The 24,470-nt window shown below is 35.1% G+C and overlaps 1 protein-coding gene across 5 annotated transcripts in view; it reads left to right on the top strand.

Annotated features, from left to right (window-relative positions):
- The window catches only part of PCDH17 (protocadherin 17), a 114,008-nt gene that overhangs the window by 40,349 nt on the left and 49,189 nt on the right, over window positions 1-24,470 (top strand). Inside the window, exons 2-4 of one of the 5 annotated variants that reach the window (XM_060191428.1) lie at window positions 4,210-4,268; window positions 4,402-4,574; window positions 16,548-16,638. In XM_060191428.1, coding sequence (XP_060047411.1) covers window positions 4,210-4,268; window positions 4,402-4,574; window positions 16,548-16,624 — 309 coding nt within the window. In that variant the 3' untranslated portion in view covers window positions 16,625-16,638. Of the gene's footprint in view, window positions 1-4,209; window positions 4,269-4,401; window positions 4,575-16,547; window positions 16,639-24,470 lie in introns of those variants that run through there. The other 4 variants (XM_060191427.1, XM_007536458.3, XM_060191429.1 and 1 more) reach the window with 4 other exon arrangements.

Raw genomic sequence — 24,470 nt, 5'->3', positions numbered from 1 at the left:
TTGAAAGAGATTAAAAATATTATTATTTACTAATGTTTTTGAAAGATTATGCATTAAAACATTTCTATAATTATCCACTAGTTACAGGTACATAGTTTTAATTTTAAGTAAAATATGTTTTAAAGTAATATAGTTAAGTTCACTACTTTTGTGTTGAGTTCAAGTAGAGAACATAAAACTTCCTATTACTTTGTATGAAAAATATTAGACCTTTAAAGGGTATAAGTATTGTGGTCAGGGAGATGGCACAATAGTTAAAGCATTGGACTCTCAAGCATAGAGTCCAAAGTTCAATCCTCTGTAGCACATGTATCAGAGTGATTTCTGGTTCTTTCTCTCTCTCCTCTGTATCTTTCTCATGAATAAATAAATAAAATCTTAAGAGAGAGACAGAGACAGAGAAAAAGACTATGAAAGTCTCTTAAAAAAAGGGTGTAAGTATTTACTTCAAATTTCAGTTTGTTATTGAACTTACGAATTAAAATTTATCAGTATACAAAGTAAACTATGAAATGTATAGTTTTACATTGCAGTGTTGGTAAATATCTGAATGCTTTTCTTTTTCTAAGTTAATTGACATTATGATACACAAAAAAATTTTTTCTATGTGAATTGTGAATTTTACTTTAGGTTATGTAATTGATTTTTCTAAAAAGTTTATTTATTTATAAAAGGAAGTAAGAGAGACACCAGATCAACTAAGCTTCCTTTATTCTACCTGCTGAACTACATCACTGGACACTTTTTTTTTTTGCCTCCAGGGTTATTGCTAGGGCTTGGTGCCTGCACTACGAATCCACTGCTCCTGGAAACCATTTTTTCCATTTTATTGTTGTTGTTATTATTGTTGCTGGATAGGACAGAGAAAAATTGAGAGAGGAGGGGAAGACGGAGAGTGGGAGAGAAAAGACACCTGCAGACCTGCTCCACCCTGCAGATGAAGACCTGGCAGGTCTCAAACAAGTATTATTATTCTGGTCCCTGAATGCTTAATCTGGTGAGCCACTGGCCAGCACCCTACTGGGAACTTTTTTAAATGTAGATTTGTTTTTAATTAAAGACAGACTGGTAGGAACAAGAACACCATTTTACTTTGGTTTATGAAGTGATACAGATTCAAATTCAGGAACCCATGTGTATATTAATTTAAATGGGTTTTCAGATGCCCTTGGAGCTTGGATAATGAAAATGTTATTTTTTATATTAGAAACAGTGCTGTAATGAATTAGTTCTATATTTATTATCGTCAACTGGCTATTTCACTATTATAATTATAAATACAAACACAGTATTTCATGTTTCTACCTATTTTAAAGATGAAATGTAGACATTAGTGTGTTAGTTTAAGATACTGATTTGGGAGGTGGGGGAGTTAGCATAATTGTTATGCAAAGAGGATCTCATGCCTGATGCTCCAAGATCTCAGGTTCAATCCCCCACTGTAAAACAGAGCTGAGTAGTGCTCTGGGAGGAAAAAAAAAAAAAAGAAGATACTGATTTGGGTGGGGGAAGATAGTATAATCGTTATTCTCATGCCTGAGGCTCAGAAGTCCTAGGTCATAAACCAAAGTTGAGCAGTGCTCTGGTAAAAACAAACAAAACAGAAAAATCCTAATAATTCACAAACCTTGAAAACTCTACGTTCTGAAACTCTACAAAAGCACTCCAATTTCTTCATTTACTCCTCCACAAATCAGCTTTCCTTCAAGTATTTTTATTCTATTTTCTTTTTTTTATTTTCCAGTTTTCCTTGTTCTTATTTTTTTTCTTTCAAATGTTTCTCACTAACTTCCTTTAATTATTCTATTTTCTTTTTTAAAAAACTTTGTATATTTATTTATTTATTTTCCTTTTGCTGCCCTTGTTTTTTTTTATTATTGTTGTAGTTGTTATTGGTGTTGTCATTGTTAGGTAGGACAGAGAGAAATGGAGAGAGGAGGGCAAGACAGAGGGAGAGAGAAAGATGGACACCTGCAGACCTGCTTATGGCCTGTGATGTGACTTCCCTGCATGTGGGGAGCCACGGGCTCCAACAGGGATCCTCACACTGGTCCTTGTGCTTCACGCCACATGTGCTTAACCTGCTGAGCTACCACCCATTTCCCACTATTTTCTTTTTAAAAGAGTTTATAAAAATAAATAACACTAACTTGTAAAATTTACAGATACCAAGAATACATCACTATAATTCAGTATCTTTGAATGCTGCATTAAGTTCACCACTAAAACTAATTTTTTCTTCACTATAAAACTACTTGATGTTTAGTAGGAACACTACTATTCAACTTTCTCAAACACTGGGATTCATATATGTAGACAAATATGCACATGTGTTCACACAACATGCATTTAAAACAACTCTTCACTCAAGGAAAATTTCATTTTTGACTGTATATCTCTTATTTTATTAGAACAGCTTAGCATTTTAATGTGCATTTTTAGATACTATTCCTAGTAGAATAAGAGATGTAGTTTTTTTTTCAAACTACAGAGATGCTGTAAAGTTCCAGTTAATTAAACCCATCAAAATTAAGTGATTGGTTATCATAGGATATATGTATTCTAATTTAAATCTCCCCCCTCACTTAATATTCAATACTTTACTCTTAATAGTGAGAATTCTAATTTTCCGAATATTATTTACCTTTTACCTGAGTATTTATGGGTTCAATTTAGATTTTTGTTTTTAACCAATTCAAAAGATGAACTAGATCTTATTAAGTTTAACTTTGGAACTTCTGAGTAACTATAAATTTAAATATTGACAAAATTCTTTTGCAGATATTTTGTCCTTAGTGGTGAATACTATTAATTTTATTTTACTAGGAATCAAGTTAACTTTAAAAAGCACAATCTGTCATCAAACACGCAAAAAGTGTCTGCAGATCCTAGCAACTAGTAAAATATTGATATTACTATAAAATGTTAATATAAATGTATTTTACCGACTACTAATTAAAAGTACCAGCACTGAGAAATGTGTGTACTTTATCTTTGTATCTAAATTGATAAATTTCTTGTGATCAGCAATATAAAAATATTACAGGCTACAAAACTTACAGGAGCTTTTCCTGTCTCCAAACACCTAAAAGACAGTGGCAATTTGTACTTTAAACTTTTACTCTTAACATACCCTTTCCCCCTCTGCCATCATTCAAAAAGCAATACTAATAATTTAAAAAATTTGGGGGGAGTCCTGAAAGTTTAAATTAAGATTATTTATAAGGAAAACATATTGCACTACCTGATGTCTTACCTTGGGTCCTCTTGCTTCATGAATTGTAAGCTCCTGTGTCACTGAATACTCGAATTCTGGTTCATCTTGTAGGAACCCAGAGCTGCTTCAGAGCACAATGTGTGATATGAAATGATTAAGAAAACAGGAGAACCTTTGTTGCTGAGTCAGCTGCAAGTAGAAGTAGTGTGTATGAATGTACAGTAATGGGGAGATCTATGAAAGATCTAGTCTCTTTCTCCCAAAAGAGTCTGTTCCATTATAGAAGGAGAATTCAGTTCTTTTTGGCAGACCTCCATGTCAGTTTGGAAGCAGTAAAAACAACCACAAAAACAAGCCTGCTTTCTCAATGTCTTTACTCTTAATGCTTTAAGCAACATTTTATTTAATAAAATATTGTGTTAATTTGTTTTTAATAAGCAGAAAGTAACAATTACTATAGGAGGGTTGTATTAGAGAATGAATTACAGATATGAATTCACCCATATATATCATGACTGTAAAATTGGCTCTGTATCTCTTAATTGAGGATGGATGACTAGAAATGATATTAAGTCAAGGAGAGCATAAAATTCCAACAGATGATATAATTCTGTTTAAAAATGAGTATTATTAAATAATTCACTCTTTTAACATGGAGAAATTGGGTCACTTTTTCACTCCTCCCACAAATATTCAATCTTAATACCTAAGTAATGGAACAACTCAGTACTATCCATCCTGGTACTAACAGAGAATGCCAGATATGACAGGCTCATTGTTTACTTTAACAGGTAATTTGTGGACCGAAATCATTTAATTGTTCTGAGTGCATAATTACATGTCAGCAATTTCCTATTTAATTAAAATGTACAAATCTGAAGATTAAGGGAATTTTTGAATTATTAATCATTTTTCCACTAGGAAATCTTGTTGCTCTGCAGGAGATTTGTCCAGTGTACAACTATACGTATTTTTTTCCTTCTCTTTCGCAGACAGACAATTTTCCCGCAGAGCCCAATTACATGGGCAGCAGGCAGCAGTTTGTTCAAAGGTAAGGCCTATTAAATAACTTTCTCAGCTTCCCCATTTGCATTCGTGTCAAAATTGCTTTGCAAGAGACTACACTTCAGATTCAAACTCGTAGAGACAACACTTTCTCTTCTTTTTCTTTATATGTATTTCAGTAGCTCCACGTTTAAGGACCCAGAAAGAGCCAGCCTGAGAGACAGTGGGCACGGGGACAGTGATCAGGCTGACAGTGACCAAGACACTAACAAAGGCTCCTGCTGTGACATGTCTGTTAGGGAGGCACTCAAGATGAAAACTACTTCAACTAAAAGCCAACCACTTGAACAAGGTGAGTGAAGTCTTCCAATGCTTACAGAGTGTAAAGCTTAAGCAGTCATTATAAACCGATTAGAACGAGAGTTGACAGTTTATCACGGTGGAATGGATCATTGATAATATATCAAAAGAAAGCAAATCCTGTCATTACTCCAGACAAAAAGCAATTATTCAGTCTTAAAATAAGAACCAGTGTGACTAGATTGGTTTTTTTGTTTGTTTGTTTGTTTTTGTTTGTTTGGTTTTACCTTTGTAGGCATTTTCTAGCCTTGCCTTTTACTAATGAGGGAAATATGACTAGAGTGAGCTATATATTTGACATACTGATTTACTTGAACTTGAAAAGAACACTTAATTGGAATTTTATAGTTCCCAGCAATGCTGGAATGCTGGTTTACTTCTAGTGTGAGATTTAACTTCAAAGTAGTTTTTTTAAGACATTCAATTATGTACTAAGCTAAAATTTGGACTTTTTTTTTAACATCTGAGTCTCCAAGAATATCAAATAGGCATGGGCTGGGTTACCCTGATGGGGATGGAAAACTAATTCTAACTAATACATACTTATATTTCTAAAAATCTATTTTCAATTCACTATATCTTTTGTTAAACTCATATTTTTATTGATTCAAACACAATGGAATATTTGCTAATGATTAACCCAAAGAGAATCAAGCAATTCTAGTGTGCTAGACCCAGAGACTGTGAATAGGTGTCTGTATGTCTAACTACACAAATGAAAAGAGCTATTGTAGAAATATTTTACAATCACAATTGCATGTTGTGTTGACAAATACAATATTAATTTTAGATTATTGATAGTATCAAATATTTTATTTTAAATTGTTTAGTTTTCAGTGGAAAATGTTTAAACTCTGTGAAAGTAGTTTCTAAGTCACTTATTTACTTATTTATCAATTGATCTACAAGTGTAGAAGGTAATAAATGTTGTTGAGTGTGCAGTCTGTTCATATGAATCGGTAGAATGTTTATTTATTTTCTAGTTATGTTGAAATTTTATTATAAACACATACATATACACATTCAATACAGAAATGAATGTATTTAGTATGCCATATATATTTATGTTATTATTTCTGCAATGAATATAATTATGCTGGATTTATTTTAAGGTTGATTTATTGAAAAGTCTTCTATGTGATTAAGTAATAGAAAGATTTTTTTCATCTTTTACCATATAAAATTCCATATGTTGAAACATATCAAAAATATGTTGTTTTTTTAATCATTTTTAACAAATTAATCTTAATACTTATTTAATAGCCACAGGTTTTGCAAACCTGTATGTTTATTTAAAGTGCCTAAAATCATTTGATGGTTTTTAAGATATTATAATGTCAGAGCTTTTAGATATGTTTTGAATAATGGATTTAAATCTTGATATATAAATGCACAGATAAATTCATCTAAGTGTATAGTAAAGTTACTGACAGTAATTTATTTGCTATACTTGTAAACTTGCATAAAGTAAGTAGTATATTGATTGCGATATCTTCACGAGGAAATTTATTAATAAAAATAGTAGCATGCTACAGACACTAACAGTTTAAACTCTTCCTATTCACTAACTGAACAATATATTGTATTTGATGAGAAGAAACAAAAGCATCAATAGAAAATGTAAGGCTAACTTATTCCAGAAATTTTCATTTCAGTTGAAATGTTTGTCTCCAATATTGATATAAAAGTAGCTCTTATTCATAAAGAAACAATTATTTGGTAAAATTAACAATACACACAAAACAATTGCTAGTCTAAGAGTGAAAGTACCAGTAGAAATGCCTCCAGTAAAATATGTAGTTTCTATACATTTTTATCAGTAAATATGGAACTGTTTTATGAATCTGAAAGCCGCACTTAGGTAATCTATGAATTATTTGGGTTAGCATCTGAGTTCAACTTTGAAGGATTACCTAAAATAGAATTTCATTGATTATGTGGCATTATTAGTACATTCAATGTTTATCAGGTGTTTAAACAGATAAACAAAGTTATTTTCTCATTGATAATAAATGAATTGGAGCTGCCTTCATGAAACTATATGTAGCTAGTAGAGATGGGAGATATCTTTCTTCCTTACCAAGTTTTCACCACCCTTTGATCAACCCCTTTTTCTCATCTATCTTCCTATCACAGTTTCTTATCAACCTGTTCTTATTTTTCTATCATCAGTGTCCTTTATTTTTATTTTTTTCCAAAACATTCCACTAGTAAACATTGATTTGCAACACAGTTTTGTTTGTTTTGTTTTGTTCTTTCCCCCACATGGATGTAATTTCTCAACTTCCTGTGATAGGTGTCTGCACACTATTCCCACCTTTTTCTTCTAGCGTTTGCCCTTCTTCCGTAGCCAGTCAACAGCATCAGGTTGAGCCTGATGCAAAGCCTCGAGACCTCCTTTGAATCTGGAGAGGTGGCAGTCGTTGACTATGTGGGTCATAGTCTGTCTGGAGCCACAGGGGCAGTTCGGGTCGTCTCTGGCTCCCCAGCGATGGAACATAGCGGCACACCGGCCATGGCCTGTTCGATAGCGATTGAGGAGGGCCCAATCATAACGTGCTAGGTCAAAGCCGGGTTGACGCTTGCAGGGGTCTGTGATGAGGTGTTTGTTCTTTACCTCAGCTGACGGCCAACTCTGTTTCCAAGAGACTAGAACAGTGAAGTTCAGTGTAGGCGTAGGGGACCAGATTGGGTGACGAGACGTCAAGCGTTGAACAGGGTGGGCGAAGTTTAAGTCTCCCTCCACCATCAGGTACCTTATCTCCAACCCTCTCACAACCCCTCTCATCCTTCCACCAAACCTTGATGTTGCTGAAATAGAAAGAAAGGGAAAACACAAAAATGAGTGTTGGAGATGGAACCAGGGACCTCTTTCATTCAAGGAATGCACTCTACCCACTAGTTTACCTACTTTCCAGCATTGGAAAGGTAAATCTAACCTGTGTTGTCTCCAAGCCCAACTCCTTTGCTTCCAAAGCCCTTTATTTTCTGTAATCTATAAACTTTCCAGTGAGCATCTTTCCATGTGTAGTCAGAACAAGTGTTATTCATACTTTGATTCCTTTGAATTTCTACCCATTAGAAACCCTGGACAGAATTTTGATGGTTAGCAATAATTTCCATTAAAAAAAAAAAGATAAAAAGACTATCTTGCTAGTGATAGCTTTAGCAGGGATTGCTATATAGTCAAAAACTGCCCTTCCCCTCTGACTGGATTTGAAGACTTCTGATTCTTAGGAATTGCTCCATTCATATTTTCTCCTAGGAGCCAGGCCTCAGTGAAATCAGTGTAAAGCAAGCATTGCCATGCACAAGGACCCAGGTTCAAGTTCCTGGTCCCCACCTGCAGTGGACCTCAGAAACAATGTAACAGTGCTGCATCAACTCTCCCTTTCTTTCTCCCTACCTGTTGTCTCCCTTCCTTTCTTCTCAATTTCTATCAAAAAGAAAAAAAAAAAGGAAAGAAATTACCACTGGGAGTAGTAGGTTTGTCATATGGCACTAGGCTCCATAGATAACCCTGGGAGCTATTATAAAAATTTTTCCCTATTTCCATTTTCTTTTTTTTTTAAGATTTTAAAAAATATTTATTCATTTATTTATTCCCTTTTGTTGCCCTTGTTGTTTTTTATTGTTGTAGTTATTATTGTTGTTGTTGGATAGGACAGAGAAATGGATAGAGGAGGGAAGACGGAGAGGAAGAGAGAAAGATAGACACCTGCAGACCTGCTTTACCACCTGTGAAGCAACTCCCCTGCAGGTGAGGAGCCTGCAGGCTTGAACCGGGATCCTTCCACCGGTCCTTGTGCTTTGCGCCACCTGCGCTTAACCCGCTGCACTACTACCTGGTTCCCATTTCCATCTTCTTTTTCAATTCTATGTCTCTGCTGGTCTCTCAATACTCTTACAAATTCTTATCTCTTAAGTTATGCTTTGGGATTAGCACATTTCATAGTAAATCACTAATTAAAACTAATATATAATAAACCAATCAATATAAAGAATAGGAGAAATGCTGAATACAACAGACTTGCTCCAGTTAATTCCCATTTCAAAACTGTTATATTTTTTCTTTCTTTTTTTACTTAGTGATTTAATGTTGATTTACAAAATTATAAGACAGAAGGGATATAATTTCATACCTTTCCCACTACCAGAGTTCCATGTCTGCATTCTCTCCATTAGAAACTATAGTTGTTCTCTCAATGTAACAGATATGGGTTGATTATTACATCTTTAAATAACTAACTAAACACACACACACACACACACACACACACACACACACTCACACTCATGGTCCTGCCTTCTCCTCCTTTCACCTCTGAACTACCTCAGAGTGTCCTTCCTTTATTTCCTCTTCTCTCTCAGGGTCCTGATGGAATTGGGGTTCAGAGCCTTCTAGTCATCTTTCCCTAACATTTCTCTCCCTCTGGTAGTATGAGCTAAAATTAATTTTGTGATGCAGACGGAGGAAGGTCTGGCTTCTGTAATTGCTTCTCTGATAGACATGGACGTTGCAGGTTGATTAATATTCCACCAGCCTATGTCTATCTTTCCCTAATAGGATAGGCCTCTGGGGAGGTGAGGGTCCAGGACATGCTGATGAGGCTGTCTGCCCAGGGAAGTCAGGATAGAATCATAATAGCATCTGCAACTTGTTGGCTGAAAGGCAGCAAGATATAAAGCAGGACAAAATGTTTAATAACCAGGAACCAAGATGTAGGAATAGAACAGATGAGAATAGGAGTGTTAGGGTGAAAAGAAGCTAGAAAGGCTATTTTAGGTATGTCCCTAGGGGTGCATGACTCCGGTAATTTTTGCTTGAGCTTGATAGTTAACATCAAGGTGTACTAAAACTATTGTCTAGGAGGATGGCACCAGCATTGAGAATATCTAGATTAGGTCAGAAAGTAGCTCCCAAATTTGAAGAAAATATGTAAGTACAATTAATTGTTTACTATATCAATCTGATCTAGAGCCCAAATATATTCATATTTATCACAAGAGCCTGTATAACCTCCAAGTCTCTGTCAGTCTGAGCTTGCAGTCCATGCTCACAGCTGGGAACATTCTAAGTAGGTGGCACTCATTTCAGGACCAGTCTTCCTCAAGTGGCAGAGTAGGCTAACCCAGCCTCTCTTTGGAGAGTAGGGCAGTCCTTACCATTGCTAGTTCATAATGAGGGTAAAGTCCTAGAGAGGTTCACAGAAGGGCTTAAGAGGACGTTTCTGGCGGAGTGACCAGTGATCCTATCTATGGGGAAGCCCAAGGATTTCCTGACTAGGGACCCATGCATTGTCTTCCCAGAAGACACACTAGAACATTACAAAAATTAAAGTGAGTGGAGTTTTTGTTGTTCTTTTTAAATTATCATTTACAAGACAGTTTAAACTACTACAACAGTAAACTTGGTATGATAGCATATCTTAGCCTTGTGACTTGCATATTGACTTCAGTTTTCTAAAGTGCTGAAAACCAGTTGAGATAACTATGGGGAAGATATCTTAGCAGTAAAAGGGAGAGTTTATATTCATATCAGATGACACAACTGGAAATTATAATTTGGTTGTCAGAAAAAAATAGAATAGAAACAGGCTGGGGGGTATGGATCGACCTGTCAGTGCCCAGGTCCAGTGAAGAAGCAATTACAGAAGACAGACCACCCACCTTCTACACCCCATAAAGATCTTTGGTGCATACTCCCAGAGGGATAAAGAATAAGGAGGCTTCTAATGGAGGGGATGGGATGTGGAAATTGGTGGGAGCTGTATGGAATTGTACCTCTCTTATCCCACAATCTTGTTGATCACTATTAAATCACTAACTAATAAAACAAATTATAAAAAAAAAGATCATGAAATCTAAATTTGGAAGCCATTGGCATAGGCCCTTAAAGTATGAGGAAGTTTGAAAATTAGAATTTAGTGTTATTAGGAAAATAGAATCTGGGATAGAATTCTATACATTACAATTTTTGAAGATGGGAAGGGGAAGACTTTAATAAGCATTCACCCTGCCAGTGAACATATTTGGTGTATTTTGTGGTGAGGCAAAATCTGGATCCACATTAGATGAATTATTTGATTGAAAGAGTATTTAAAAAATTTCATTTAAAGACAAATATAATCAGAGCCAAACTGAATCAGCATAGTATTCAAGGTGAATAATGCTGGTTCTGTTTAAAACGAAACTACTCTGAACTGGTCCTACTTTATTGTTTACAACCTACCTCTAAAGACAGTCCTGATGTGAGGTGTGGCATCACAAACAAAACTATGACTTCCAAATCTCACTAATTTGAATAAGAAACATTCGACTAGGACATAGGATTTGAATTTTTCTGTCATTGAGTAATTGTTTATGTACTGTCTGTTGTGTATATGTTGCTGCCTATATGCATATTAAAGGACTGCAATGTGCTTCTATACATGATCCAAGTAAAAGGAAATAATGAGAAAATTGGACTAAATAGAGGATATTCATTGCAGCAAAATGGCAACGATGCTGTGTTTCAAAGTAAAGATAAAATGTCTCTAAAGAAAAGCAAAGAGAAAATTGGAAAGATAATCAATTTGTGCAGGTAAATAAAAAAAAATTAGAGCTTACAATAAGTGACTACGGTCTTCTATATAAAGTGTCATAGTTCAAAATTTTCATCATTTTACATAAGCATCTTATATTAAATAGTATATTACCAAAATACTGTGAGAAACTATTTAATTCAGTTTCATGCTAGATGTGCAGAAATAAGATGTTGCTTCAAACCAAATAAGGGAAAAATGCTCTATCACCCCTGTAATAGTTTTAATATCATAAATATTTACTTGAGGTAGTAGTAGGAGCTTAATAGTCTAGGAAGGTTTAAATGTCTAATCACCCTTTTTTAAGTAGTAATTTTAGAATTTGTAGACTCTCACAATGACTCCCTGCCCTCTGATACAGGTATATTTTTAAAATACATATTTTATGGAAATTGATTTGTCTGTTGTTTATTCTGTTTATTTATTGAGAATTTGAAAATTCATAATGTAGGATGAAGTTGTTTTGGTTTGGTGTAGTTCTGTGTTATTTCTGTTCTGCTTTTACTGTATTACATAATATCTCTTATCTAGTCATCTGAATTTTTGATTCACAAGTTAGCATTTTTTTAAAGCTATTCAAGAGAAGGATGACAAGAAAACTTTAGCAGATTTTCACATATGCAGAATGCTTTCATGAAGTATGGAAGCATTATCCCACAATGTTGATGATCAGGAGATAATACATTGAGTCTTGAGTGAGCATATCTGATAATTTTTTTGTCCTAGAGTTATATTGTCATTTTTGTTCAGGAATGGATCTCATTCACATTAAATCCATAGCTAAATTTGACAGTGATGTCATGTCTGCTTTCTAAACACTGAAGTCCTAATTCCTATTGCTTATTAAAAGTCTTCAATATAATAGGCAAGGAGCATTCATAAGGCGATTATATTGGCTTTTCTTTTCTGATTTTTTTTTTCTTTATAGTCACCAGAGCTTCACTTCTCTGGATCAACTCTTTTTCAGACAGAAAAAGAGAGTGACAGAGGGAGAGAAGGGAAAAGGCCACAACACCAAATCTTTCCCAGTGCTGTTCAGATTGAGCCCAAACCTAGGTTGTATACATAGCAAATCAGGCATTCTTCTAGTTGAGTTATTTTATTTTGCTCATCATTACTAAGTGTCTTGTTTTTGAAAGTGGAGTTAAATTTGACTTTTGTAGAAGCATATAGACAGGAAGATTTCTTCAGCACCACCTGATTAGTTGTCACTGTTGTTGTTATTATTACTTTATCATTGGCTAGCCTTTTTATATATATATATAATAACTAGTACTGGAACACTTGTTAATTATTCTCTTGTTTTTCTATAGACTCCTTTCCTTCTCCAAATAGTTACTTCACCACTACAAATTCTAGTGATAGTTCTAGTCTGTATTATTGAAGATAAATGGAAAGCACAAAAAGTTCAGTGTTAATATAGCAATATTATTTTTAAAATAATTTAATTTCCTGTTTAGAATTTCTTTTATTTTAATGAGAGAGATACAGAGAGAAAGATATACAAAGAGAGAAAGCAATAAAAGCACTTCTCAGCTCTAACTTATGATGACTAGGGAATTAACCTGGGATCTCGGAGCCTTGGGCATGAAAGTCTTTTTTGCATAACCATTATGATGTCTCCCCATCCCCAAAATAATTTAATTTCTACACACTCCTAAAAGTTGCATTAATATGTGAGATATAGGTTATAGTGTATAACCTCTGGTAAAAATAGGACATAGCAAGATGGATATATTTTTCTTTCTTCTTTTTTTAATATTTATTTTTTCTTTTTGTTGCCCTTGTTGCTTTTATTGTTGTTGTAGTTATTGTTGTTACTGATGTTGTTGTTGTAAGATAGAACAGAGAGAAATGGAGAGAGGAGGGGAAGACAGAGGGGGGGAAGAGAAAGACAGACACCTGCAGACCTGCTTCACCACTTGTGAAGCGACTCCCCTGCAGGTGGGGAGCCAGGGGCTGGAACCAGGTCCTTGTGTTTTGCGCCATGTGCACTTAACCCGCTGTGCTACCTCCGGACTCCCTTTTCTGTTAATTTTGATCTATAAATAAAATTAATTTTAAATGATATGTGTATTAAGTGCTAGCATTAATGTTATTTTAGAATGGATTATAATTTTTAAAAATATCTATTTCATACAAAATTGAATTCCACTATATTGTTTATCTATAGTTTTACTGTTGTAGTTTTGTCATCACTTATGCTTCACTGCTCTGGCATGACTTTTTCCAAATAGATAGATAGATAGGGAGAGAGAGAACGAGGGGGAGGGAGAGGAGAGAGGTGGGGAAATCCTACAGCACTGAAGCTTCTCCCAGTTTTGTGGGACCCAGGCTCAAGTTTAAGTCATGTCGATGCCAAGCAGGCATGTCATCAGCCTCAAGGGTAGCCATCATGTAGTCCAGAATGCAATTCCTTAAAGACATTATATTTGCCTCATTGTTCCGCCATCCAAACTCACCAATAATACTTTACCAAGCCTCCCCATGGAGTTCTTAACGTCCATAAATAACATTACATGTAACTATTCAGTCTAGTCAGAAAAAAACCCACCTCCTCCCAGCTTGAGCCACTAAATCATGTTCTTATCCCACCCAGTTCTGCTCAAATTTCTTTTATATTACTTCCTTTCAATACAGCCAGGAATCCTGTCCAGGCTGCTCCTCTGATTCAACACACCTTCCCAGGCATTTGTTCACTTCCTGCTTCTTGTTCTCTTAGTTATACACTATTCATTACAAATATGTAACCTCCTAGAGATACGTATTCATTCATTTCACTCCTATAATTAGTATTCTTTAGTGACTTCCTAGGAATTCTTAAAAAGAATGTCTAAAGAAAATGTCTGGCCTTTTAATCATATCTTATAAATCTTGCTGTTATATCACTCCTGCTAGTTTACTATGCCAATTAAGGTATGTCCTTCCTTCCTTCCTTCCTTCCTTCCTTCCTTCCTTCCTTCCTTCCTTCCTTCCTTCCTTTTTTTTTTCCTTTCTTTCTACTTCATTGGTGGGAAAGGGGTCTAATGAGCCACAGTACAGTTGTTGACACATGGATACAATTTCTCATCTCCCTCACGCTTCCAGCTTTGGTCCTTTTTATTCTTATTATTTTCTTTTTCTTTTTAAAGCTGTTTTTTTAAGCACCCTTTTGTTTTATTTTTTATTATTTTTATTGATTGGATAGAGACATCCAGAAATCAAGAGGGAAGGAGGAAATAGAGAGGGAGAGAGACAGAGCGATACCTGAAGCCTTGCTTCACCACTTGTGAAGCTTTCCCCCTGCAGGTGGGGACAAGGGACTTGAACCTGGTCTTTGCACACTGTAACATGTTCGCTCAGCCAGGTGCGCCACCATCCAGCCCCTTTCTTCTTTTATTTTTCAAAAGGAAACTCCCAGTTGTAAGATTTTTATTATATATATATTTGTATTGCGTCCCTCTCTGAGCAGTCTACATGCTCACTGTGTGAAGGAGTTATATTGGCAATATAAAAGAGACTAAGAAAGCTTGAACTTGGATTTTCATCTATTAAAACAACAGATTAAGGAGATTTTTAAAGAACTTCAATTTATTGAGTTAATTAATCTTTAGTGCTATCAGTTCTGCTGTAGTAAGGGACAGATCCAATAAATTTTTAATAGTTTTACGTATGCATGTATCGTCACATTTTTATTGATTAAAACTTTAACATTTATTTTAAAGTTAACACTTAGCCTACATCCAAGGAAGTATCACTCAGTTCTCAAGTGTATTATAATTGTTCCAGGGAATATGCTAGGTAACAAGAGACTTTGCCTTGAAATTACAAAATGTATAAATAACATAGTATACATTAAAAAATTATTATCTTTATTTGTTGGATAGACAGCCAGAAATAAGAAGGAAGGAATGATAGACAGAGAGACACCTGCAACACTGCTTCATCACTCATGAAGCTCTCCCCCTACAGGTGGGGACCCAGGGGCTCAAAAAGGGGTCCTAGTGCATTGTGATATATGTGCTCAACCAGGTGCTTCACCACCCAGCCCCGTGATACATTTTCACACAGGTTTATTAACACAAGAGCATTTAAACCCCATTAACAACCTAATTGTTTCTGTGTTCACATGATAGTATTTTACTAGCTATTATTTTTTAAAAAATTGAATGTTAAAAAAGTGAAAGAAGCAACTTTGTATTAGCCATTTGGAAAGTAATTTGTTTTAGCATATGAGCATTGTGTTTTTATGAATCTTAGTGAAATATTTTATTTAATTAGTGCTTGGAATATGTCGTTACAAATATAGTTATGCATATTTATTTCAGCAAATCTATTAAGTGTTAGCTCACTTGACTATTTCAGGTACATTTGTTAGTGCTATCAATATACACATGATAGATCTTCTGACTAATCAGTTTTTCTGTGGTAGCATTTCAATGATGTTAAACTACATAAATTCACTTTCATGAGACATCAGTCACTAACTCTCTCTGGGATGAGACCTCTATTCATCATGTCTTACTTTATAAAGAAGTTAGATTTCTATTTTGCTTTAAAAATGTACTGAAATTCAAATTGAGTCATTAGTATGTTGCCATATAAATCCTTGTAAAAATTGCAAAGATGAATAGATATGATATATAGCAATTTGTATAATACCTGTATTTTGTTTCTAGTTAATTTGGACATTGAAAAGTGTTTTCCTTAGTGCTCTGAGTATCCCCTTATAATTATGTTTATGCTTATAATGTTATATATTTGCTTAAAATGTAGAATCCATTAATTATTATACTAATGTAGAAAGCATGACTGCTGACTCAAAGTGTATACATTCCTCCATAGTTTCTTAAATGTACTTTGCACTGAAAAGTTCAGCATTAGCTGGGTCACAAACTGTGTAAAGCACAAAGAGATAGAATTACACACAACACAAATTTAATCCTAAGTCTTGTAGTCTGCACTGAAGATGTTTGTTAGTCAGAACTCTTGGAATAGCATTAAATTAAATGTTTTGTTTTGTTTTTTACTGAAGTATAACAGACTATAAAACACACATAAGATCATATGAAAACCAGTGAGCACATGGGGGGGTGAACTTTAAATTTAAAGACTGGGAGGATTTTATCTTATAAATAGTTGTTAAGTTTATAGGGTAGAAATTTCATTCCCTTTATATAGATAATATTATTCAGTAATAATATCTTGAGTATGGTTATTGAACAGAAAAATTAAAGTAAGGTAAAAACTAGGGATATCTGAATCAAGTCTGGACTTCATAACATGTCAGTATTGATTTATAAATTGTGGAAAATTCAAGATGTGCATAGAAGATATTAATAATGGGGTTGAGTATGAGGTACACTGAAGTCATTGTAGCATATTCTCATTTTTCTCTGCAGATCTCTTTCATAATAATCAAAAGTTATTCATTAGCAATATTAACTTTGACAGAAAAAATGAAGGCATGAAATTGTGAAGAAATTCAGATAGGTATTGTCTTCATAATTTGAGCACTTTTAATTATCAGTAGAGAGCACTTGAAAATTTGTAAGCAAGAGTATGACATGATTAATGTATCCCTTTAGGGAAACTTTTTCTTTGACTGCAGAAATAAAAGGGAAAGCAAGTTATTAGAGACAAATTTGGTTTAATAACTCCTATATAAACAGTAGAAAGTTAGCTTCAAGTGGTATCAGTGTGAATGAAAAGGAAAATAAATTTACACAGTTTATATCAGTGACAAATCTGGCAATTTACTGGATAGGAAGTGTCAGAGAAGCAATGTCTAGTTGATTTAGTAATTTATAATAATAATCGAAATTGAAAAATAAAATATAAATTCAGACGTAGAAACTATTGTTACTGATGGTACCAACTTTGACAAGATTTAAAAAAAAAGATGTAATTTTTCCCAGACTAACTCAGTGTTTATTCATTGCCCTGAGAGATGTCCTATGTGCAAATAACCTTGCAAAAAACCTCTTAAACAGTAAACAGGAGTTTTTGCAATATTTGAGTCTAGGATATCCTTGCAATACCTCTTAACAGATAGTTTTGGATTGCTTATGGTTTCCTTTTTCTCCTTTTCCTTTCCTTTCCTTTCCTTTCCTTTCCTTTCCTTTCCTTTCCTTTCCTTTCCTTTCCTTTCTCTTTCTTCCTTCCTTCCTTCCTTCCTTTCTTTCTTTCTTTCTTTCTTTCTTTCTTTCTTTCTTTCTTTCTCTCTCTTTTCCCTCTAGGGTTATTGCTAGGGCTTAGTGCCTACACTATGAATCCACTGCTCCTGGAGGCTATTTTTTTCTCTTTTGTTGCCCTTGTTATTATTATTGTTGTTGTTGTCATTGTTGTTGGATAGGACAGAGAGAGAGGAGTGGAAGACAGAGAAGGGGAGAGAAAGACAGACACCTGCAGACCTGCTTCACTGCTTGTGAAGTGAGCCCCCTTCAGGTGGGGAGCCCAGGGCTCAAACCAGGATCCTTATGCTTGAAGCCATGTTGCACATGTGCACTTGACCCACTGCGCTACCGCCTGACCCCCTATGGCTTCCTTTTTCTTGTTACCAGTGCTTCTCTACTCTGAGCCAACATTTTTCAAATAGAGAGATCGAGACAGAAAAAAAAAAAAAAAAGGAAAGAAACCATAGTGCCAAAGCTTCCTTAAGGGTGGGGAAGACAGGGCTCAAACCTGGGCTGCCTTCATGGCAGAGCAGCACACCAGCTGAGTGAGCTATCTTGCCAGCTCCGTTCTCATTGCCTTGATTGAAATATTAATATTTCCTGTGACTACATGTTCTCTGAAAACCTAAACTAAGAATCGGGAGTGAAATGGAAACAAAGTGCTAGATTATTAACCAGTAATCTTTAATAAGTATCCCAAATACTAATTAAGAGTTTGGAAGACAGATGAAGTTGGCCAGACCTTCCCTAGTAGGATCAGTTGTATCTTGTTGTATAGTAATGAGTAAACATGGTCTATAAAGGCCTAGGATCATATTTGTCTTGCTAGATAATCATGATACCATTGGTTTAATTACCCCCATTCTTAAAAAAATATATATTATTGATTTAATGATGATCAACAAGACAATTCCCACCACCAAAGTTCCTTATCCATCCCCTCCCTTGGAAGCTTTCCAGTTCTTTATACCTCTGGGAGCATGGACCCAGGATCATTATGGGGTGCAGAAGGTGGAAGGTTTGTCTTCTATAATTGCTTCTCTGCTGAACAAGGGCATTGACAAGTCAATCCATACTCCCAGCCTGTCTCTATTTTTCCAGAGGGGCAGGACTCTGGAGAGGTCGGGTTCCAGGGCACATTGGTGAGGTCATCTACCCAGGGAACAGGTGTTGTCATCATGATAGCATCTGCAGCTTGGTGGCTGAAAAACATTAAGATATAAAGCAGAACAAATTGTTTCATAATAATCTCGAACCGAAAGGCAGGAATATAGCAGATGAGATTTGGGGGTCTCCATTTTGGAAAAAGTTAGTAGGTCTATTTTAGGTATATTTCAAGGGGCTCATGACTTTACTAATTTTTGTCAGAGCCCAACAACTAACATGCAGATGGGCTAAAGGTATTTTCTGGGGAGATGGTGTCAGATTTGGAAATAGGACTAGAAAGCTGGATCAGGAAAGAGAGTAGTAGCTCCCAAATATGGGAAAAGTATATAAATATTGTTAACTATAAACCCCATCAATTTGATCTGGGGCCCATATTCAGCACAGGAGCCCATACAACTTCTGTATCCCTGTAGGTCTGAGCTTGCATGCTGTGATCATAGCTAGGAACACTCTAGGTTGCACTCATTGCAGGATCCGTCTTCCTTGAGTGACAGAGTATGTTGACCCAGCCTCTCTTCAGAGGATGGGATTAGCCAGCTGTGTTCTCCCCATGTATAAAAGTGCTGGTGAAATGTCACTAAATGGGACTGCTTTCTCATCAGGCTGAGAAAGGTTGCTTCTCCCCAGGGTTGTGGCCCCTCTGGACTAAAGGTATGTTTCTGCCTCTGTGCCTCATAGTTCCTTTCAGTTCCCACCACCCCATACTCTTCTTGGAACAGACAGATTATTCATCAGAAATAGTTATAATAAAAGTCTAAAAATGGCACGTTGCTAACATGAAATTTTAGTTCACTTTTACTTCACTCTCAATTGTTTCTATTTTTGATTACTCAGAGCAATATTGTGGTTCATATTTCTCAAGTGGAAAAATAAATTACTTGTGAAACTTTTAAAGAAAGTAAGCATTGGAATCATGAATTTGAAATTGACTCACAAACACCAGTCATGATTTAACTGAAACTTAGTCTCACTGTGTGGGACAGTCCTTTGATATCAGTAGAGTTCCCAAAATTGTTTTTGTAGGGACTTAAAGTAGTAAGATTAGAGATAACTATCTGATTAAAAATTATCTCTACTGCAATTTATAGGCTTGCCTAGCTCTTTAGGGTCACTCTGAAAAACCAACCTTTAATTTAAAAAAAATTCTAAAATTTCATCATCAAAATAGTAACCTACAAAATGTTTTCTAGTTGGATAATAAAGATTCACATTCGTTATTAATTTTAGTGCTTTCCAACTGAATTTAGTGTGCTTTATAATTTTACGGGTAAGATGAGTGAAAGATATATACATCTGACTATCAGTTCAACTATTAATACTTGAAAAGAGCAAATGAATTTAAAAAAAAATAGGTACAAACACAATGAATCCCTACTCCTGGCAGTCATTTTTTTCTTTCTTTCCTTCTTTCCTTTGTTGCCTTTCTTTCTCTCTTTCTTCTCTATTGTTTTGTTTGATAGGACAAAGAAATAAAGAGGGAAGAGAGAAAGAGAAACATTTGCACCACTACTTCATCTCAAGTGAAGCTTCTATCCAGGAAGGCACCTGGGATTTTAATGTTGGTCCAAGCACATGTTAACCTGTGCATTTAACTGGGTATACCACCACCCAGCCCTGCAATGGTATTTTTGTCCACATAAGAGGATGTACAACACAAACTCTTGTGCTGAACTGTTCTCTCATTTCCCAATATAAACTCTGACCTATGGGTGCAGCAGTGGATGGAGTTCCCTCAAAACAGCAAAACCCTGAAATACAATTGATCATTTTCCTCAATCAGTTGAGAATAGTTTCAAGATGGTTAGACTCCTGTGAGAATATTAGCTCAGGAGAAACTAGAGAGAGAGATTGATCACTTAGATCTAGTGTAGTCCCGTGGGATACAGACATGTTTAGAAATTATTTGTACTGAAAAAAAAATCCCCTGGCCCCAGCCCATTTTCTCTGACATCTTCTGAGGATACTGTATGTTCTTTCTATCAATAGCCAGAAAGTGTACACAAAACTTCTCTAGAAGAACTTGTGCTTGTATGTAGTATGTAGCAAGAATAAGATTTCTCTCTCCCCTATTTTCCAATACAAATCCTTGTAGAGTTAGATAAAAATCTATTGTTAGTATTGGCTTTGTATATCTTTGACTTAACTTTCTGATTTTTCAATGTCATATTTATAAATTAAAGGACCAAATCTGATTTGCCTAACACATTTTAATTCTATATTTATACAGACACACAGAAACTGAAAATTTTGGGTTAATGTTGAAACCTCTCCTTCAACTCTTATTATTTTCTCAGCATAAAATTATGGTTAATTCTAGATGGACAATGCCAATAAAAATTCATTAGTAAGTTCATGTGCTTCCCTAAAATTTTGACAATCCAATTGCTGTAATGTTCAAGATGATAGATATATTAGTGATTAAAAAATATTGCAGAGGGTAGGTAGGAGAGTCTTCCTTGAATATGGTTAACACATAAAAGTTATGAGAGACGACAGCTATAAAGGGGGTGGAGAAGTATAGCCAAGTGTCTCCTTAGGAAGAGACTTTTAAGCAGAGAGAATAACCTGCTTTATCTCTCATGATGAACAAATAAGCCAAAATCCAGGATAGCTGAAGCAAAGCTGAGAAGTTCAAAATGGAAGGTATAGACATAGAAGGGAGAAAAAGGGTAGTCAATGGATATTACGGGACCAGAGTCATAAAAACCAAAAGGGGCAAATTTCACATTAACTACCTTACCAATAGTGATTATGAGCTGTTTATTGAGTCATCAAAATAGAAAAATATTCATTCACCATAAGATATACTTAAATATACCTAGAGTAAAATACCAAATTAGTGTGGGAATTAGATCTATATAAATTTCCTATATAGATAACATTTGTTAACAGGTTTGCCAGTGTGTTCAAAAAGTTTTTAATTTCATTCTCTGTACACACACACACACATCCATGAACATATAATGTATGTCTTTATATGTGTAATGCCTTGAATTCATATAAAATATTTATTTTTCTCATTGTTCTTAGTATTTAACATAAGTAGCAAGTGTATTGTGGTTTTTAATTTGCTTCAAACATATTAATGTTATTAAACTCAACATTAAAAACCATTATAATAAAATTTTATGTTAGCATGTCTTTATGGACTAGAGTAGAAAGCCTAATTGTTATGCAAAAAGAGGTTCTTAACCTTTTCCAAGGTCTCAGGTTCAATCCCCAGGACTACCATAAGCAAAAGCTAAACAGAGGCAGAGCTATGGAAATAAAAATAAAGAAATTAAGAAAAAGAAATAGAAAAATTAGAAAAAAAGTAAAAAAGAGATGCAAGAATTTAAAAGTTGAGAAAAAGGAAAGAAAAGAGAGAAAGGGAAGAAAGAATAAAAAAGAGAGGGAGTTAAAAATAAAGATAAAACACTGGGGAAATAGTATATAATCCATACACACACAAAATTTTATAATGACTTCATAAATAATGTGCTATTTTAATTTATGCTAATGTAGTTCTTGAAGGTATTTTTTTGCAATAAAATCTTATTTTCTTAAGTTATCCTAAGAGAAAAATGTTTCAAATAATTGGAAGTTTTTAATATTTATTTTCCCTTCTGTTGCCCTTGTTGTTTATCATTGTTGTTATTGCTGTCATTGCTGTTGGATAAGACAGAAATGGAGAGAGGACGGGAAGACAGAGAGGATGAGAGAAAGATAGACACCTGAAGACCTGCTTCACTGCCTGTGAAGTGACTCCCCTACAGGTGGGGAGCCAGGGGCTCAAACTGGGATCCTTACGCCAGTCCCTGTGCTTGCGCCTCCTGCGCTTAACCCACTGCACTATGTCCGGCTCCCTATGGAATATTTTTAAGGTTCTTGATAAAAGCTATAACATCACAGGAATTTAAGTAAAACAAGCAGGATATAGATTCCTCAAATTTTTTGTATGCAAAAAATGATCGATATCCATAAAGGAACTATTCTTCAGAGGAAATATAATTAGCTTTTCATATTCCATATATAATTAGTTTTCAGAAATTCTATGTGAAAAATAAAATTATAACAAGTTTTATACCTGACCCTAACTATATTCATGCTGGTTTTTATTATATTGTTGGCATTATTTGGGAAAATTATTGGCAAAGTAGTTCTAAGAATAACTATGATATTGTTTTAAAGTAATAAAGCACTTAGAGGACTGCTTTTGAAGGTCCTTTGTCCAACTTGAATCTAAAGAGATCATTAAATGAAGAGGGAGTTTAGCTTCTAGATAGTTTAGAAAAATTATGAACTATAGGGCCAGGTGGGGGGCACCTGATTGAGCACACATGTTACAGTGCTGAAGGGGTCAGCTTCAAGCCCCTGTTCCCCATTCCCACTTGCAGGGGAAAAGCAGTACTGCAGGTGTCTTTCTCCCTCTCTATCTATTCTTTTCTCTCGATTTCTCTCTGCCTCTTTCAAATTACATATATATATATATATATATATATATATATATATATATATATATATTAAAACTACTACCATAATATCTTGAAGGATATATGATGTATTTTATTTTATCAACTTATGCAACTTAAAGGGTGGCAATGAGAAAAAGGATTTTTAGTGTGTGGAGTAATATATTTAGTATATAGTTACATATAAAAGTATTACTTCTGAAAAAAACAAAATTTTTCACTGGTGAAAAAAAAATATTCAGTGTACGATCCATAATGCATTTTTGTAGTGTCATTTATATGTGATAATGGGTGATTTGTACCAGTGTACAATTCTCAAAGTAATTTACAAAATCTTCACCAATTGCATTAATCTAACTAAATGTATTGGATGCTCTTCATTTGATAGACAATTATATAATTTTTGAAGATTGTGATTTTCTTTTTTTTTTAATTTTTTTAAAATATTTTATTTATTCCCTTTGTTGCCCTTGTTGTTTTTATTGTTGTAGTTATTATTGTTGTTGTCGTTGTTGGATAGGACAGAGAGAAATGGAGAGAGGAGGGGAAGACAGAGAGGGGGAGAGAAAGACAGACACCTGCAGACCTGCTTCACCGCCTGTGAAGCGACTCCCCTGCAGGTGGGGAGCCGGGGCTCGAACCGGGATCCTTATGCCGGTCCTTGTGCTTTGCGCCACCTGCGCTTAACCCGCTGCGCTACAGCCCTACTCCCGAAGATTGTGATTTTCTTTCAGACATCAAAACCAGGATGTATTTTTGTTTTTACACTTCATCCATAAAAAAATGGCACTTTCGAGAGTCGGGCGGTAGCACAGCAAGTTAAGTGCAGGTGGCACCAAAGCACAATAACCAGCAACTAGCGTAAGGAACCTGGTTCGAGCCCCCCACTCCCCACCTGCAGGGGAGTCTCTTCACAAGTGGTAAAGCAGGTCTGCAGGTGTCTATCTTCCCCCCTCTCTGTACTCCCCTCCTCTCTCCATTTCTCTCTGTCCTATACAACAACAATGAGATCATTAATAATTACTACAACAATAAAACAAGGGCAACAAAAGGGAATAAATAAATATAATTTTTTTAAAAAATGGCACTTTCTTTTTCTTTTTATTATTAGTGATTTAATAATGATTGACAAGATTATGGGATAAGAGGGGGGTATATAATTCCCACCACCAGAGTTCCATATCCCCTCCCCTCCATTAGAAGGTTCTCTATTCTTTAACCCTCTGGGAGTATGGACCTAGATTTTTATGGGGTGCAGAAGATGGAAGGTCTGGCTTCTGTAATTGCTTCTTTGCTGGACATGGGTGTAGTTAGCTTGATACTTACTCCCAACCTGTTTTTATCTTTCCCAAGTAGGGTAGGGTTCTGAGGAGGTGGGGTTCCAGGACACATTGGTGAGGTTGTCTTCCCAGAGAATTCATGCTGGTGTCATGGTAACATCTTCAACTTGGTGGCTAAGTAAGGCAGTAAGATATGAAACGGGAAATTTTTTAATAAAAGGAACCTAAAGGTAAAAATATGCAGGCCATGA

The sequence above is a fragment of the Erinaceus europaeus genome, chromosome 5 (assembly GCF_950295315.1).
Source record: "Erinaceus europaeus chromosome 5, mEriEur2.1, whole genome shotgun sequence".
NCBI classification, from domain to species: domain Eukaryota; kingdom Metazoa; phylum Chordata; class Mammalia; order Eulipotyphla; family Erinaceidae; genus Erinaceus; species Erinaceus europaeus.
The sequence above is the reverse complement of the archived record's forward strand: the minus strand, read 5'-3'. Positions and strand labels throughout refer to the sequence as shown.